The 15,272-nt window shown below is 47.4% G+C and overlaps 1 protein-coding gene across 1 annotated transcript in view; it reads left to right on the forward strand.

The window, feature by feature from the left end:
- The first annotated feature begins 1,084 nt into the window (after positions 1-1,084).
- LOC115124680 (attractin-like) overlaps positions 1,085-15,272 on the forward strand; it is a 258,129-nt gene continuing 243,941 nt past the window's right edge. Inside the window, exons 1-3 of the mRNA XM_065004469.1 lie at positions 1,085-1,568; positions 6,331-6,414; positions 9,941-10,054. Coding sequence (XP_064860541.1) covers positions 1,312-1,568; positions 6,331-6,414; positions 9,941-10,054 — 455 coding nt within the window. The 5' untranslated portion in view covers positions 1,085-1,311. The remainder of the gene's footprint in view (positions 1,569-6,330; positions 6,415-9,940; positions 10,055-15,272) is intronic.

Genomic DNA, 15,272 nt, shown 5'->3' on the forward strand with positions numbered 1-15,272 from the left:
TTTTGTTATTGACCAAATACTTATTTTCCACCATAATTTGCTAATAAATTCATTAAAAATCCTACAATGGGATTGTCTGGATTTTCTTTCTCTCATTTTGTCTGTCATAGTTGAAGTGAACCTATGATGAAATTACAGGCCTCTCTCATCTTTTTAAGTGGGAGAACTTGCACAATTGGTGGATGACTAAATACTTTTTTGCCCCACTGTATGTGATCCAGCAGTCAGTGAGAGGCAAATATTGACACACATCTAGAAAGAAACACAATCACAGGATGTTATAGTTCCTTTTATTCATCAGTAGTCTCCTCTCCTCCCTGCCTGTTTTCAATAGCCTGATCTCAGATGTGTCTGTGGTGTCTCGCCATATACCAGCTCCTATGGTCGTTGTCACAGCACAGATCTGGGACCAGGCTGTCCTCAAGGCTTCAGCAGTGGAAGACTGGCACATTCCATATGAAATCATCTTCAGAATAAAATGTCACATCTTCGCCAAATCCAGTAAGGGAATAATTACATTGATAAATCATGAGAATGTATTAGTGCTGATAGTGAGATGGTGATTCACCTACATTCTGAACTACAAAACGGGTTCATCGCCATGTTGTTTCTACTCAGACAACATGGCGATGCTGTTGTAATTGTTGTGTGCATAAAACCCTCCCAAAATGTATAGATAGAGACATTATTAGACTGTGATTATTTCAGCAGAGACATTTACAGTCAGTTTGGTTGTCTATATTTCTAATCTGATTGTTTAATGTCAGGGTTGTCTGTTCATGTCTTCTGCGGTCTGACCTCTCACCATGAAAGAGCGTTGTGGCTCCATGGGCTTGCAGGGCCTTTATAATAAAGAATTCACTTTGAATGCAAATCAATCAGAATCATCTGTAATTGAGGGTACATTTTTAAAGTTTAAGTATGCAATAAATCACGTGTTAGATAAAAATGATCAAACATTCACTGGAACAAATTTGATTGGAATTTTAAACCCATAATAAAATTGATGTCCTCGTGACATCTGCAATCGTTGCGCATTTCCGTGTGTGTCTGTAAACGCCTCCTCATGTCACTTCCGGATGTCAAAATGCAGCTATGTTCATCGGTGGTATCATAGCCACCGGAAAAATGTAATGGAAGAATGAGATTAAAATCAGGCACAACAAGGAGATAGGAAGATTTCGTTCTAGCAACAACGGTGTCCCTCTCAAATTTCCACGGAACTTGAAAACCAGGCTGGTCGCATTCAAATACGACCAGAAGTGGACCAGTGATACGGACCTGTTTGGAGCAGTAGCCATCTTTTTGAGAATGGACGGGGCGATACGGCGGCCGGCCAGCATCCTGACTACTAGCGGGCTGGTGGAGGTTGGTGGCCGGGCCTCGATGCTCCAAACACTGCTCATTTTCTCGGCTTTCGGGCTGCTCCTTGGACTGCCCGCTGTCACCGAGGCGAAAGAATGCGACAAACCGTGCGTGAATGGGCAATGCAACACGGTAACGGGCAACTGTGTGTGCAGCCCCGGCTGGGTCGGGGACCAATGCCAACACTGCGGAGGAAGGTTCAGGTGAGAATCGCCGTCTACGACTTCCATTACATATAAGTCATTGGACGAGGTCCTCTTCTGTACGGGGGAGTTTGGTTACCTGTCCCGACGCTCGGTCTCAACGTTAATATGGAGCGATTTCAGTGCCAAAACAAATTGTATTTCATTTCCTTCATTTTTAATTTGTATTAGCTAGGACTTTGAATTGAATGTTTTTGAATTTCTAATATGTACAAATGTAATCATTGAATTCATAAATTGAACGTGTATTTCATGATTTGACACTGAATTGAGTGAAATATTACATTCAGTTTTAAATATATATATTTCAATTTAATTGAACATTCAAATTAAATGTATATATTAAGTTGCACTATGGTAGATTGTCTGAATCAAGTTTACAAACTATTATTTCAAGTTGATTAGAGTTTCATACAGAGCCTTCAGAAAGTATTCATACCCCTGGACTTATTACACATGTTGTTACAGCCTGAACTCAACATGTATTTACATATAGTATTTCTATCACCCATCTACATATAAATGACAGTTCATTTTTTTTCATTGAAAATGTAGCTAATTTATGGAAAATTTAAATAGACATCTCATTTACATGATGTATTGTGTGACGTATTGTTGTCTCTACCTTCTTGCCCTTTGTGCTGTTGTCTGTTGTTGCCCAACAATGTTTATACCATGTTCTGTGCTGCTGCTATGTTGTGTTGCTACCATGTTGTTGTCATGTTGTGTTGCTGCCTTGCTATGTTGTTGTCTTTAGGTCTCTCTTTATGTAGTGTTCTGGTGTCTCTCTTGTCGTGATGTGTGTTTTGCCCTATATTTATATTTTTAATCCCAGGCCCCTGTCCCCGCAAGAGGCCTTTTGGTAGGTCATCATTGTAAATAAGAATCTGTTATTAACTGACTCTGACCACTGAATCAATACTTTTTAGAAGCACCTTTGGCAGCGATTACAGCTGTACGTTTCTAAGAGCTTTCAACACACCTGGATTGTGCAACATTTGCCCATTTAAAAAAAAAAAATGTATTTGTATTATTTTCACAATTCTTCAAATTGGTTGTTGATCATTGCCAGACAACCATGTTCAGTTCCTCCATAGATATTCAAGTAGATGTTTTTTCGATTGTATTTTTTTCTCTATATTTTTATTGGACATATGAAGAATTATAAATCAAGCAGATGCATCCTTTTATCCCCTATACTTATTGAAACACCTCCCTTTAACAACAAAACCAGCATACATTAGACAATGTTTGTAACAAATTTACAATTGGAGATAATATATAAATATGCGTGTGTACACATACACTATAAAAAATATCACAACATACTATCTCTACCCTCCCGTATCCCGTTGGCCAAAATGACTTACTCCTGATCAATAGAGGGCAACTAGTCAAAAAAGGAAATGAAAGGCTGCCACGTTACAACGTTTACTTTTAGTGAGACGAGTCAACGAAGGTGGAACTCCAAATATGGCCATTAGAGGACGAGGCTGCAGGTAAATATCTAGAGAGAGTATTACAAAAGGACGGCCAATACTCAGACAGCTTAGAACACAAATAAAACGTGTGGGTGTCGTCTGCCGGAGTGAATAAACATCACCGTGATGTATTGGATTTGCCCAAAACAAAACACTTTGTATTCAGGGCAGAAAGTGAACTGCTTTACCACATTTGTTTGCAGTATTACTTTGGTGCCGTGTTGCAAACAGAATACATGTTTTGGAATATTTGTATTCTTCTTTTTAGTCAGTCAAATAGGTCATATTGTGGAGTAACTATCTCCAGTTTTCTCCTATCACAGCCATTCAACTATGTAACTGTTTTAGTCACCATTGGCCTCATGATGAAATCCCCGAGGGGTTTCTTTCCACTCCGGTAACTCAGTTAGGTAGGACGCCTGTATCTTTGTAGTGACTGGGTGTGTTGATACACTGAGTTAGGAAGGACGCCTGTATCTTTGTAGAGACTGGGTGTATTGATACACTATCCAAAATGTAATTAATAACTTCACCATGCTCAAAGGGATATTCAATGTCTGCTTTTTTGTTGTTGTAAGGCATTGGAAAACCTCCTTGCTCGACTGAGGGACCTTACATAATTGTATGTGTGGGGTACAGAGATGAGGTAGTCGATCAAAAACCATGCAAAAACAAACTGAGCCTTCTAATGTCAAAATAAGTTTGCTACTCACAAAATCTGGAATTTTAAGCAACTACCTTCGTTTACTTCTCCTCTTATGATGATATGTTGAATACATACACCTCCAAATATTATCTGGCACCTGCTTGGTAAACAACCGGTGTAGACTAACAGTGAGATGTTGACTTACCGGCCTCCCAACAATGCAGAGAGAGGGGAAAAATGATATCACGAGGAATTGTACACAATGAGTAGCCTAACCATAGCTCGTAACGATAACAATCACTCATTACTGACACGAACAGGTCGGAAGTCTACAACAGCTCAATAGATTGGAGGTTCCTTTTTTTTGGAAGAACATACCGACCATAACAGGAGTAAATAAAGGTATTTCCTGGTTAAAGAACAGCTCAGGATACATCCCTCTCTGTCCCTCTCTGTCCCTGTAGGTCCCTCTCTGTCCCTGTAGGTCCCTCTCTGTCCCTGTAGGTCCCTCTCTGTCCCTGTAGGTCCCTCTCTGTCCCTGTAGGTCCCTCTCTGTCCCTCTCTGTCCCTGTAGGTCCCTCTCTGTCCCTCTCTGTCCCTGTATGTCCCTCTCTGTCCCTATATGTCCCTCTCTGTCCCTGTAGGTCCCTCTCTGTCCCTGTAGGTCCCTCTCTGTCCCTGTAGGTCCCTCTCTGTCCCTGTAGGTCCCTCTCTGTCCCTGTAGGTGCCTCTCTGTCCCTGTAGGTGCCTCTCTGTCCCTGTAGGTGCCTCTCTGTCCCTGTAGGTGCCTCTCTGTCCCTGTAGGTGCCTCTCTGTCCCTGTATGTCCCTCTCTGTCCCTCTCTGTCTCTGTAGGTCCCTCTCTTTCCCTGTAGGTCCCTCTCTGTCCCTCTCTGTCCCTCTCTGTCCCTCTCTGTCCCTGTATGTCCCTCTCTGTCCCTGTATGTCCCTCTCTGTCCCTGTAGGTCCCTCTCTGTCCCTCTCTGTCCCTGTAGGTCCCTCTCTGTCCCTCTCTGGCCCTGTATGTCCCTCTCTGTCCCTGTAGGTCCCTCTCTGTCCCTGTAGGTCCCTCTCTGTCCCTGTAGGTCCCACTCTGTCCCTCTCTGTCCCTGTAGGTCCCTCTCTGTCCCTCTCTGTCCCTGTAGGTCCCTCTCTGTCCCTGTAGGTCCCTCTCTGTCCCTCTCTGTCCCTGTATGTCCCTCTCTGTCCCTTTCTGTCCCTCTCTGTCTCTCTGTCCCTGTAGGTCCCTCTCTGTCCCTGTAGGTCCCTCTCTGTCCCTGTAGGTCCCTCTCTGTCCCTGTAGGTCCCTCTCTGTCCCTCTCTGTCCCTGTAGGTCCCTCTCTGTCCCTGTATGTCCCTCTCTGTCCCTGTATGTCCCTCTCTGTCCCTCTCTGTCCCTGTAGGTCCCTCTCTGTCCCTCTCTGTCCCTGTAGGTCCCTCTCTGTTCCTCTCTGTTCCTCTCTTTCCCTCTCTGTCCCTCTCTGTCCTTGTAGGTCCCTCTCTGTCCCTGTAGGTCCCTCTCTGTCCTTGTAGGTCCCTCTCTGTCCCTGTAGGTCCCTGTCTGTCCCTGTAGGTCCCTCTCTGTCCCTCTCTGTCCCTGTAGGTCCCTCTCTGTCCCTCTCTGTCCCTGTAGGTCCCTCTCTGTCCCTCTCTGTCCCTGTAGGTCCCTCTCTGTCCCTGTAGGTCCCTCTCTGTCCCTGTAGGTCCCTCTCTGTCCCTGTATGTCCCTCTCTGTCCCTCTCTGTCCCTCTCTGTCCCTGTATGTCCCTCTCTGTCCCTGTATGTCCCTCTCTGTCCCTCTCTGTCCCTGTAGGTCCCTCTCTGTCCCTGTAGGTCCCTCTCTGTCCCTCTCTGTCCCTCTCTGTCCCTCTCTGTCCCTGTAGGTCCCTCTCTGTCCCTGTAGGTCCCTCTCTGTCCCTGTATGTCCCTCTCTGTCCCTGTAGGTCCCTCTCTGTCCCTGTAGGTCCCTCTCTGTCCCTCTCTGTCCCTGTATGTCCCTCTCTGTCCCTGTATGTCCCTCTCTGTCCCTCTCTGTCCCTCTCTGTCCCTGTAGGTCCCTCTCTGTCCCTCTCTGTCCCTGTAGGTCCCTATCGGTCCCTCTCTGTCCCTCTCTGTCCCTGTATGTCCCTCTCTGTCCCTGTATGTCCCTCTCTGTCCCTCTCTGTCCCTCTCTGTCCCTCTCTGTCCCTCTCTGTCCCTCTCTGTTCCTCTCTGTCCCTCTCTGTCCTTGTAGGTCCCTCTCTGTCCTTGTAGGTCCCTCTCTGTCCTTGTAGGTCCCTCTCTGTCCCTGTAGGTCCCTCTCTGTCCCTGTAGGTCCCTCTCTGTCCTTGTAGGTCCCTCTCTGTCCCTGTAGGTCCCTGTCTGTCCCTCTCTGTCCCTGTCTGTCCCTGTTCATTGATCAGCCATCTGGCTTTGTGACTGGCGAGGACACACTAAAACCTTATGGCAGTTTGTGTGAGCTGTCATTAAATGTAGATGTTGTCATTTACTCTTCAACCGTCCTCTGTCTATAGTAAGGTTGCAAAGTCGGAAACTGATCTGACTGATCTGTCCTCTCCTATAGGCTAACCTCTGACCCTTTCTCGCTCTCCTATTGGTTGACTGGTTTGACCTTTGACCTCTTCTCTCTCCTATAGGCTGACGGGTCCCTCAGGGTTCCTGACAGACGGACCAGGGAACTACAAGTACAAGACCAAGTGCACCTGGCTCATTGAGGGAACGTCAGTTTAACTTTAGACTAATAGCACAACAACAGCATGCCTGTACCCTGCACAATGTCACTGAAAGCCCAATCTACAGTCAGTGTTAGTTTATTAGGTACACCACCCTGTTCACCCGGTTGGCTCCTACAGACGGTGAGTCGCGTGGCTGTGGCTTGCTATATAAAGCAGGCAGACGGCCATCCAAGTATTCCGTTACCCTTTGATTGAACGTTAGAATGAGCAAAACAAGAGACTCTGAGCGTGGTATAATTGTCCGCGCCGGTTCCAGTATCTCAGAAACCGCTGCACTACTGGGCTTTTTCACACCCAACCGTATCTAGGTGTTTTAACAAAGAACGGTGTGACAAACAAAACGCGTCCAGTCAGCAGCAGTCCTCATGGATGAGAGAAGTCCAAGGAGAATAGAAAGAATGGTGCAGGCTGACAGGCACAAACAGACAGATAACGGTGCAGTACAACAGTGTGCAGAACAGCATCTCGGAACACAACTCGTTGGTCCTTGTCATAGATGGGCTGTTGCAGCAGACGACCACACCGGGTTCCTATCAGCTAGAAGAAGCGGTTCCACTGGGCACCAGATGGACAACTGAGGCAAAACGTCACCTGGTGCCACGAATCCTGGTTCCATGCTGATGGCAGAGTCAGGATATGGCCCCATCCTGCCTGGTGTCAACGGTACAGGCTGGTGGTGTACAGGCTGGTGGTGTACAGGCTGGTGGTGTACAGGCTGGTGGTGTAATGCTGCGGAGAATATTTTTCTGGCACACATTAGGTGATACCAATTGAGCAACGTTTCCATCCCTGAACAAATCAGGCTGTTCTGGAGGCCAAGGGGGTGGCCGACCCGGTACTGTTCTGGAGGCCAAGGGGGTGGCCGACCCGGTACTGTTCTGGAGGCCAAGGGGGTGGCCGACCCGGTACTGTTCTGGAGGCCAAGGGGGGGGGCCGACCCGGTACTGTTCTGGAGGCCAAGGGGGTGGCCGACCCGGTACTGTTCTGGAGGCCAAGGGGGTGGCCGACCCGGTACTGTTCTGGTGGCCGACCCGGTACTGTTCTGGAGGCCAAGGGGGGGGCCGACCCGGTACTGTTCTGGAGGCCAAGGGGGGGGCCGACCCAGTACTAGATGGGTGTACCTAATAAACTGAGTGTATATAGCCAAGTTTCTCTTAAAGATCAACTGAAAGGTAAAATATGTTGCTATTTATTAACTGAAAGGTATACCAAGTGATAAGATAAGCTTCATAATATGCAGTGATGTTTGTGTGAACTGGTTTTGCCGGTTCATTCTCTATGCAAATAGAGATGTTTCATATCAGGGCACACAGTTATCCGGTTCATTCTCTATGCAAATAGAGATGTTTCATATCAGGGCACACAGTTATCCGGTTCATTCTCTATGCAAATAGAGATGTTTCATATCAGGGCACACAGTTATCCGGTTCATTCTCTATGCAAATAGAGATGTTTCATATCAGGGCACACAGTTACCAGGGCACACAGTTATCCAGGGCACACAGTTATCCAGGCACACAGTTACCAGGGCACACAGTTACCAGGGCACACAGTTACCAGGGCACACAGTTACCAGGGCACACAGTTACCAAGGCACACAGTTACCAAGGCACACAGTTACCAGGGCACACAGTTACCAGGGCACACAGTTATCAGGGCACACAGTTATCCAGGCACACAGTTACCAGGGCACACAGTTACCAGGGCACACAGTTACCAGGGCACACAGTTATCAGGGCACACAGTTATCCAGGCACACAGTTACCAGGGCACACAGTTACCAGGGCACACAGTTACCAGGGCACACAGTCAGGGCACACAGTTACCAGGGCACACAGTTACCAAGGCACACAGTTACCAAGGCACACAGTTACCAGGGCACACAGTTACCAGGGCACACAGTTATCAGGGCACACAGTTATCCAGGCACACAGTTACCAGGGCACACAGTTACCAGGGCACACAGTTACCAGGGCACACAGTTACCAGGGCACACAGTTATCAGGGCACACAGTTATCCAGGCACACAGTTACCAGGGCACACAGTTACCAGGGCACACAGTTACCAGGGCACACAGTTACCAGGGCACACAGTTACCAGGGCACACAGTTACCAGGGCACACAGTTACCAGGGCACACAGTTACCAGGGCACACGGTTACCAGGGCACACGGTTACCAGGGCACACGGTTACCAGGGCACACGGTTACCCGGGCACACGGTTACCCGGGCACACGGTTACCCGGGCACACAGTTATCCGGGCACACAGTTATCAGGGCTCTAATAGGGCACTTTGACCAGGACCCATAGGGCTCTAATAGGGCACTTTGACCAGGACCCATAGGGCTCTAATAGGGCACTTTGACCAGGACCCATAGGGCTCTAATAGGGCACTTTGACCAGGACCCATAGGGCTCTAATAGGGCACGGTGACCAGGACCCATAGGGCTCTAATAGGGCACCTTAACCAGGACCCATAGGGCTCTACTAGTGCTCTTTGACCAGGACCCATAGGGCTCTAATAGGGCTCTTTGACCAGGACCCATAGGGCTCTAATAGGGCACTGTGACCAGGACCCATAGGGCTCTTTGACCAGGACCCATAGGGCTCTAATAGGGCACTTTGACCAGGACCCATAGGGCTCTAATAGTGCTCTTTGACCAGGACCCATAGGGCTCTAATAGTGCTCTTTGACCAGGACCCATAGGGCTCTTTGACCAGGACCCATAGGGCTCTAATAGGGCTCTGGTCTAAAGTAGTGCATTATATAGAGAATAGGGGGACAAGTTCCCTCTTTCCCGACAACCATTCTCTTTGACCCTTCTGCCTCTAAATAATGATATTTCTGAACTATTCCAGAGGTGAAGAGACGTTGAATTGATTTTTTTTACAAGCATTGCCAAGTGTTCCATGAGTTTTTACAGTGACAACATTTTACAACATTTTGAACACTTGTGGGTTTTCTGCTCGGTTTTCTGCTCTGCTGAACCGTATCCATATTTATCTTAACAGTGTCTCCTAGACCTGAGGTTATCCATATTTATCTTAACAGTGTCTCCTAGACCTGAGGTTATTCATATTTATCTTAACAGTGTCTCCTAGACCTGAGGTTATCCATATTTAGCTTAACAGTGTCTCCTAGACCTGAGGTTATCCATAATTAGCTTAACAGTGTCTCCTAGACCTGAGGTTATTCATAATTAGCTTAACAGTGTCTCCTAGACCTGAGGTTATTCATAATTAGCTTAACAGTGTCTCCTAGACCTGAGGTTATTCATAATTAGCTTAACAGTGTCTCCTAGACCTGAGGTTATTCATAATTAGCTTAACAGGGTCTCCTAGACCTGAGGTTATTCATAATTAGCTTAATAGTGTCTCCTAGACCTGAGGTTATTCATAATTAGCTTAACAGTGTCTCCTAGACCTGAGGTTATCCATATTTAGTTGAACTAAAGGCTAATAGTTTTTTTCCAACCAAAGGCCTGACTGTGTTCTGTCTCTGTCCTGCAGGCCCAACAGCATCCTCAGACTGAGGTTGGACCACTTTGCTACAGAGTGCAGCTGGGACCACCTGTATGTGTACGATGGGGACTCTATCTACACTCCTCTACTGGCTGCCTTCAGGTGGGTACAGGGAGGACGATGGTGATTGTAGATGGTGGTGGTGATTGTAGATGGTGGTGGTGATTGTAGATGGAGGTGGTGATTGTAGATGGAGGTGGTGATTGTAGATGGAGGTGGTGATTGTAGATGGAGGTGGTGATTGTAGATGGTGGTGGTGATTGTAGATGGAGGTGGTGGTGATTGTAGATGGAGGTGGTGGTGATTGTAGATGGAGGTGGTGGTGATTGTAGATGGAGGTGGTGGTGATTGTAGATGGAGGTGGTGGTGATTGTAGATGGAGGTGGTGATTGTAGATGGTGGATGGAGGTGGTGATTGTAGATGGTGGATGGAGGTGGTGATTGTAGATGGTGGATGGAGGTGGTGATTGTAGATGGTGGTGGTGATTGTAGATGGTGGTGATTGTAGATGATGGTGGTGATTGTAGATGGAGGTGGTGATTGTAGATGGAGGTGGTGATTGTAGATGGAGGTGGTGATTGTAGGTGGAGGTGGTGATTGTAGGTGGAGGTGGTGATTGTAGGTGGAGGTGGTGATTGTAGGTGGAGGTGGTGATTGTAGGTGGAGGTGGTGATTGTAGGTGGAGGTGGTGATTGTAGATGGAGGTGGTGATTGTAGATGGTGGTGATGGTGATTGTAGATGGTGGTGATGGTGATTGTAGATGGTGGTGATGGTGATTGTAGGTGGTGATGGTGATTGTAGATGGTGATGGTGATTGTAGATGGTGGTGGTGATTGTAGATGGAGGTGGTGATTGTAGATGGAGGTGGTGATTGTAGATGGAGGTGGTGATTGTAGATGGAGGTGGTGATTGTAGATGGTGGTGGTGATTGTAGATGGAGGTGGTGATTGTAGATGGTGGTGGTGATTGTAGATGGTGGTGGTGATTGTAGGTGGTGGTGATTGTAGGTGGTGGTGATTGTAGATGGAGGTGGTGGTGATTGTAGATGGTGGTGGTGATTGTAGATGGAGGTGGTGATTGTAGTTGGAGGTGGTGATTGTAGTTGGAGGTGGTGATTGTAGATGGAGGTGGTGATTGTAGATGGTGGTGGTGATTGTAGATGGTGGTGGTGATTGTAGATGGTGGATGGAGGTGGTGATTGTAGATGGTGGTGGTGATTGTAGATGGAGGTGGTGATTGTAGATGGTGGTGGTGATTGTAGATGGTGGATGGAGGTGGTGATTGTAGATGGAGGTGGTGATTGTAGATGGAGGTGGTGATTGTAGATGGAGGTGGTGATTGTAGATGGAGGTTGTGATTGTAGATGGAGGTTGTGATTGTAGATGGAGGTGGTGATTGTAGATGGTGGTGGTGATTGTAGATGGAGGTGGTGATTGTAGATGGAGGTGGTGATTGTAGATGGAGGTGGTGATTGTAGATGGAGGTGGTGATTGTAGATGGAGGTGGTGATTGTAGATGGTGGTGGTGATTGTAGATGGTGGTGGTGATTGTAGGTGGTGGTGATTGTAGATGGTGATTGTAGATGGAGGTGGTGGTGATTGTAGATGGTGGTGGTGATTGTAGATGGAGGTGGTGATTGTAGTTGGAGGTGGTGATTGTAGTTGGAGGTGGTGATTGTAGATGGAGGTGGTGATTGTAGATGGTGGTGGTGATTGTAGATGGTGGTGGTGATTGTAGATGGTGGATGGAGGTGGTGATTGTAGATGGTGGTGGTGATTGTAGATGGAGGTGGTGATTGTAGATGGTGGTGGTGATTGTAGATGGTGGATGGAGGTGGTGATTGTAGATGGATGGGTGGTGATTGTAGATGGAGGTGGTGATTGTAGATGGAGGTTGTGATTGTAGATGGAGGTTGTGATTGTAGATGGAGGTGGTGATTGTAGATGGTGGTGGTGATTGTAGATGGAGGTGGTGGTGATTGTAGATGGTGGATGGAGGTGGTGATTGTAGATGGTGATTGTAGATGGTGGTGGTGATTGTAGATGGTGATTGTAGATGGTGGTGGTGATTGTAGATGGAGGTGGTGATTGTAGATGGAGGTGGTGGTGATTGTAGATGGTGGATGGAGGTGGTGATTGTAGATGGAGGTGCTGATTGTAGGTGGTGGTGGTGATTGTAGGTGGAGGTGGTGATTGTAGATGGAGGAGGTGGTGATTGTAGATGGAGGAGGTGGTGATTGTAGATGGAGGTGGTGGTGATTGTAGATGGAGGTGGTGGTGATTGTAGATGGAGGTGGTGGTGATTGTAGATGGAGGTGGTGGTGATTGTAGATGGAGGTGGTGGTGATTGTAGATGGAGGTGGTGGTGATTGTAGATGGAGGTGGTGATTGTAGATGGTGGTGATGGTGATTGTAGATGGTGGTGATGGTGATTGTAGGTGGTGATGGTGATTGTAGATGGTGGTGGTGATTGTAGATGGAGGTGGTGATTGTAGATGGAGGTGGTGATTGTAGATGGAGGTGGTGATTGTAGATGGAGGTGGTGATTGTAGGTGGAGGTGGTGATTGTAGGTGGAGGTGGTGATTGTAGGTGGAGGTGGTGATTGTAGGTGGAGGTGGTGATTGTAGGTGGAGGTGGTGATTGTAGATGGAGGTGGTGATTGTAGATGGAGGTGGTGATTGTAGATGGAGGTGGTGATTGTAGATGGTGGTGATGGTGATTGTAGATGGTGGTGATGGTGATTGTAGATGGTGGTGATGGTGATTGTAGATGGTGGTGATGGTGATTGTAGATGGTGGTGATGGTGATTGTAGATGGTGGTGATGGTGATTGTAGATGGTGGTGATGGTGATTGTAGATGGAGGTGGTGATTGTAGATGGAGGTGGTGATTGTAGATGGAGGTGGTGATTGTAGATGGAGGTGGTGATTGTAGATGGAGGTGGTGATTGTAGATGGTGGTGGTGATTGTAGATGGAGGTGGTGATTGTAGATGGAGGTGGTGATTGTAGATGGTGGTGGTGATTGTAGATGGAGGTGGTGGTGATTGTAGATGGTGGTGGTGATTGTAGATGATGGTGGTGGTGATTGTAGATGGAGGTGGTGGTGATTGTAGATGGAGGTGGTGGTGATTGTAGATGGTGGTGGTGATTGTAGATGGAGGTGGTGATTGTAGATGGAGGTGGTGATTGTAGATGGAGGTGGTGATTGTAGATGGTGGTGGTGATTGTAGATGGTGGATGGAGGTGGTGATTGTAGATGGTGGTGGTGATTGTAGATGGAGGTGGTGATTGTAGATGGTGGTGGTGATTGTAGATGGTGGATGGAGGTGGTGATTGTAGATGGAGGTGGTGATTGTAGATGGAGGTGGTGATTGTAGATGGAGGTGGTGATTGTAGATGGAGGTGGTGATTGTAGATGGAGGTGGTGATTGTAGATGGAGGTGGTGATTGTAGATGGAGGTTGTGATTGTAGATGGAGGTTGTGATTGTAGATGGAGGTGGTGATTGTAGATGGAGGTTGTGGTGATTGTAGATGGTGGATGGAGGTGGTGATTGTAGATGGTGGTGGTGATTGTAGATGGTGGTGGTGATTGTAGATGGTGATTGTAGATGGTAGTGGTGATTGTAGATGGAGGTGGTGATTGTAGATGGAGGTGGTGGTGATTGTAGATGGTGGATGGAGGTGGTGATTGTAGATGGAGGTGGTGATTGTAGATGGAGGTGGTGATTGTAGGTGGTGGTGGTGATTGTAGGTGGAGGTGGTTATTGTAGGTGGAGGTGGTTATTGTAGGTGGAGGTGGTTATTGTAGATGGTGGTTATTGTAGATGGTGGTTATTGTAGATGGTGGTTATTGTAGATGGTGGTTATTGTAGATGGTGGTTATTGTAGATGGTGGTTATTGTAGATGGTGGTTATTGTAGATGGTGGTGATTGTAGATGGAGGTGGTTGTAGATGGAGGTGGTGGTGATTGTAGATGGAGGTGGTTGTAGATGGAGGTGGTGGTGATTGTAGATGGAGGTGGTGGTGATTGTAGATGGAGGTGGTTGTAGATGGAGGTGGTGGTGATTGTAGATGGAGGTGGTTGTAGATGGAGGTGGTGGTGATTGTAGATGGAGGTGGTGGTGATTGTAGATGGAGGTGGTGGTGATTGTAGATGGAGGTGGTGGTGATTGTAGATGGAGGTGGTGGTGATTGTAGATGGAGGTGGTGGTGATTGTAGATGGAGGTGGTGGTGATTGTAGATGGAGGTGGTGATTGTAGGTGGAGGTGGTGATTGTAGGTGGAGGTGGTGATTGTAGATGGAGGTGGTGATTGTAGATGGAGGTGGTGATTGTAGATGGTGGTGGTGATTGTAGATGGTGGTGGTGATTGTAGATGGTGGTGGTGATTGTAGATGGTGGTGGTGATTGTAGATGGAGGTGGTGATTGTAGATGGAGGTGGTGGTGATTGTAGATGGAGGTGGTGGTGATTGTAGATGGAGGTGGTGGTGATTGTAGATGGAGGTGGTGGTGATTGTAGATGGTGGTGGTGATTGTAGATGGAGGTGGTGATTGTAGGTGGAGGTGGTGATTGTAGGTGGAGGTGGTGATTGTAGGTGGAGGTGGTGATTGTAGGTGGAGGTGGTGATTGTAGGTGGTGGTGGTGATTGTAGATGGTGATTGTAGATGGAGGTGGTGGTGATTGTAGATGGAGGTGGTGGTGATTGTAGATGGAGGTGGTGGTGATTGTAGATGGAGGTGGTGGTGATTGTAGATGGAGGTGGTGGTGGTGGTGATGATTGTAGATGGAGGTGGTGATTGTAGGTGGTGGTGATTGTAGGTGGTGGTGGTGATTGTAGATGGTGGAGGTGATTGTAGATGGTGGTGGTGATTGTAGGTGGTGGTGGTGGTGATTGTAGATGGTGGAGGTGGTGATTGTAGATGGTGGAGGTGATTGTAGATGGTGGTGGTGATTGTAGGTGGTGGTGGTGGTGATTGTAGATGGTGGTGGTGATTGTAGATGGTGGTGGTGATTGTAGGTGGTGGTGGTGATTGTAGGTGGTGGTGGTGATTGTAGGTGGTGGTGGTGATTGTAGATGGTGGTGATTGTAGATGGTGGTGATTGTAGATGGTGGTGATTGTAGATGGAGGTGGTGGTGATTGTAGATGGAGTTGGTGGTGATTGTAGATGGAGGTGGTGGTGATTGTAGATGGAGGTGGTGGTGATTGTAGATGGAGGTGGTGGTGATTGTAGATGGAGGTGGTGGTGATTGTAGATGGAGGTGGTGGTGATTGTAGATGGAGGTGGTGGTGATTGTAGATGGTGGTGGTGGTGATT

Source organism: Oncorhynchus nerka, linkage group LG18, assembly GCF_034236695.1.
Source record: "Oncorhynchus nerka isolate Pitt River linkage group LG18, Oner_Uvic_2.0, whole genome shotgun sequence".
NCBI classification, from domain to species: Eukaryota; Metazoa; Chordata; class Actinopteri; order Salmoniformes; family Salmonidae; genus Oncorhynchus; species Oncorhynchus nerka.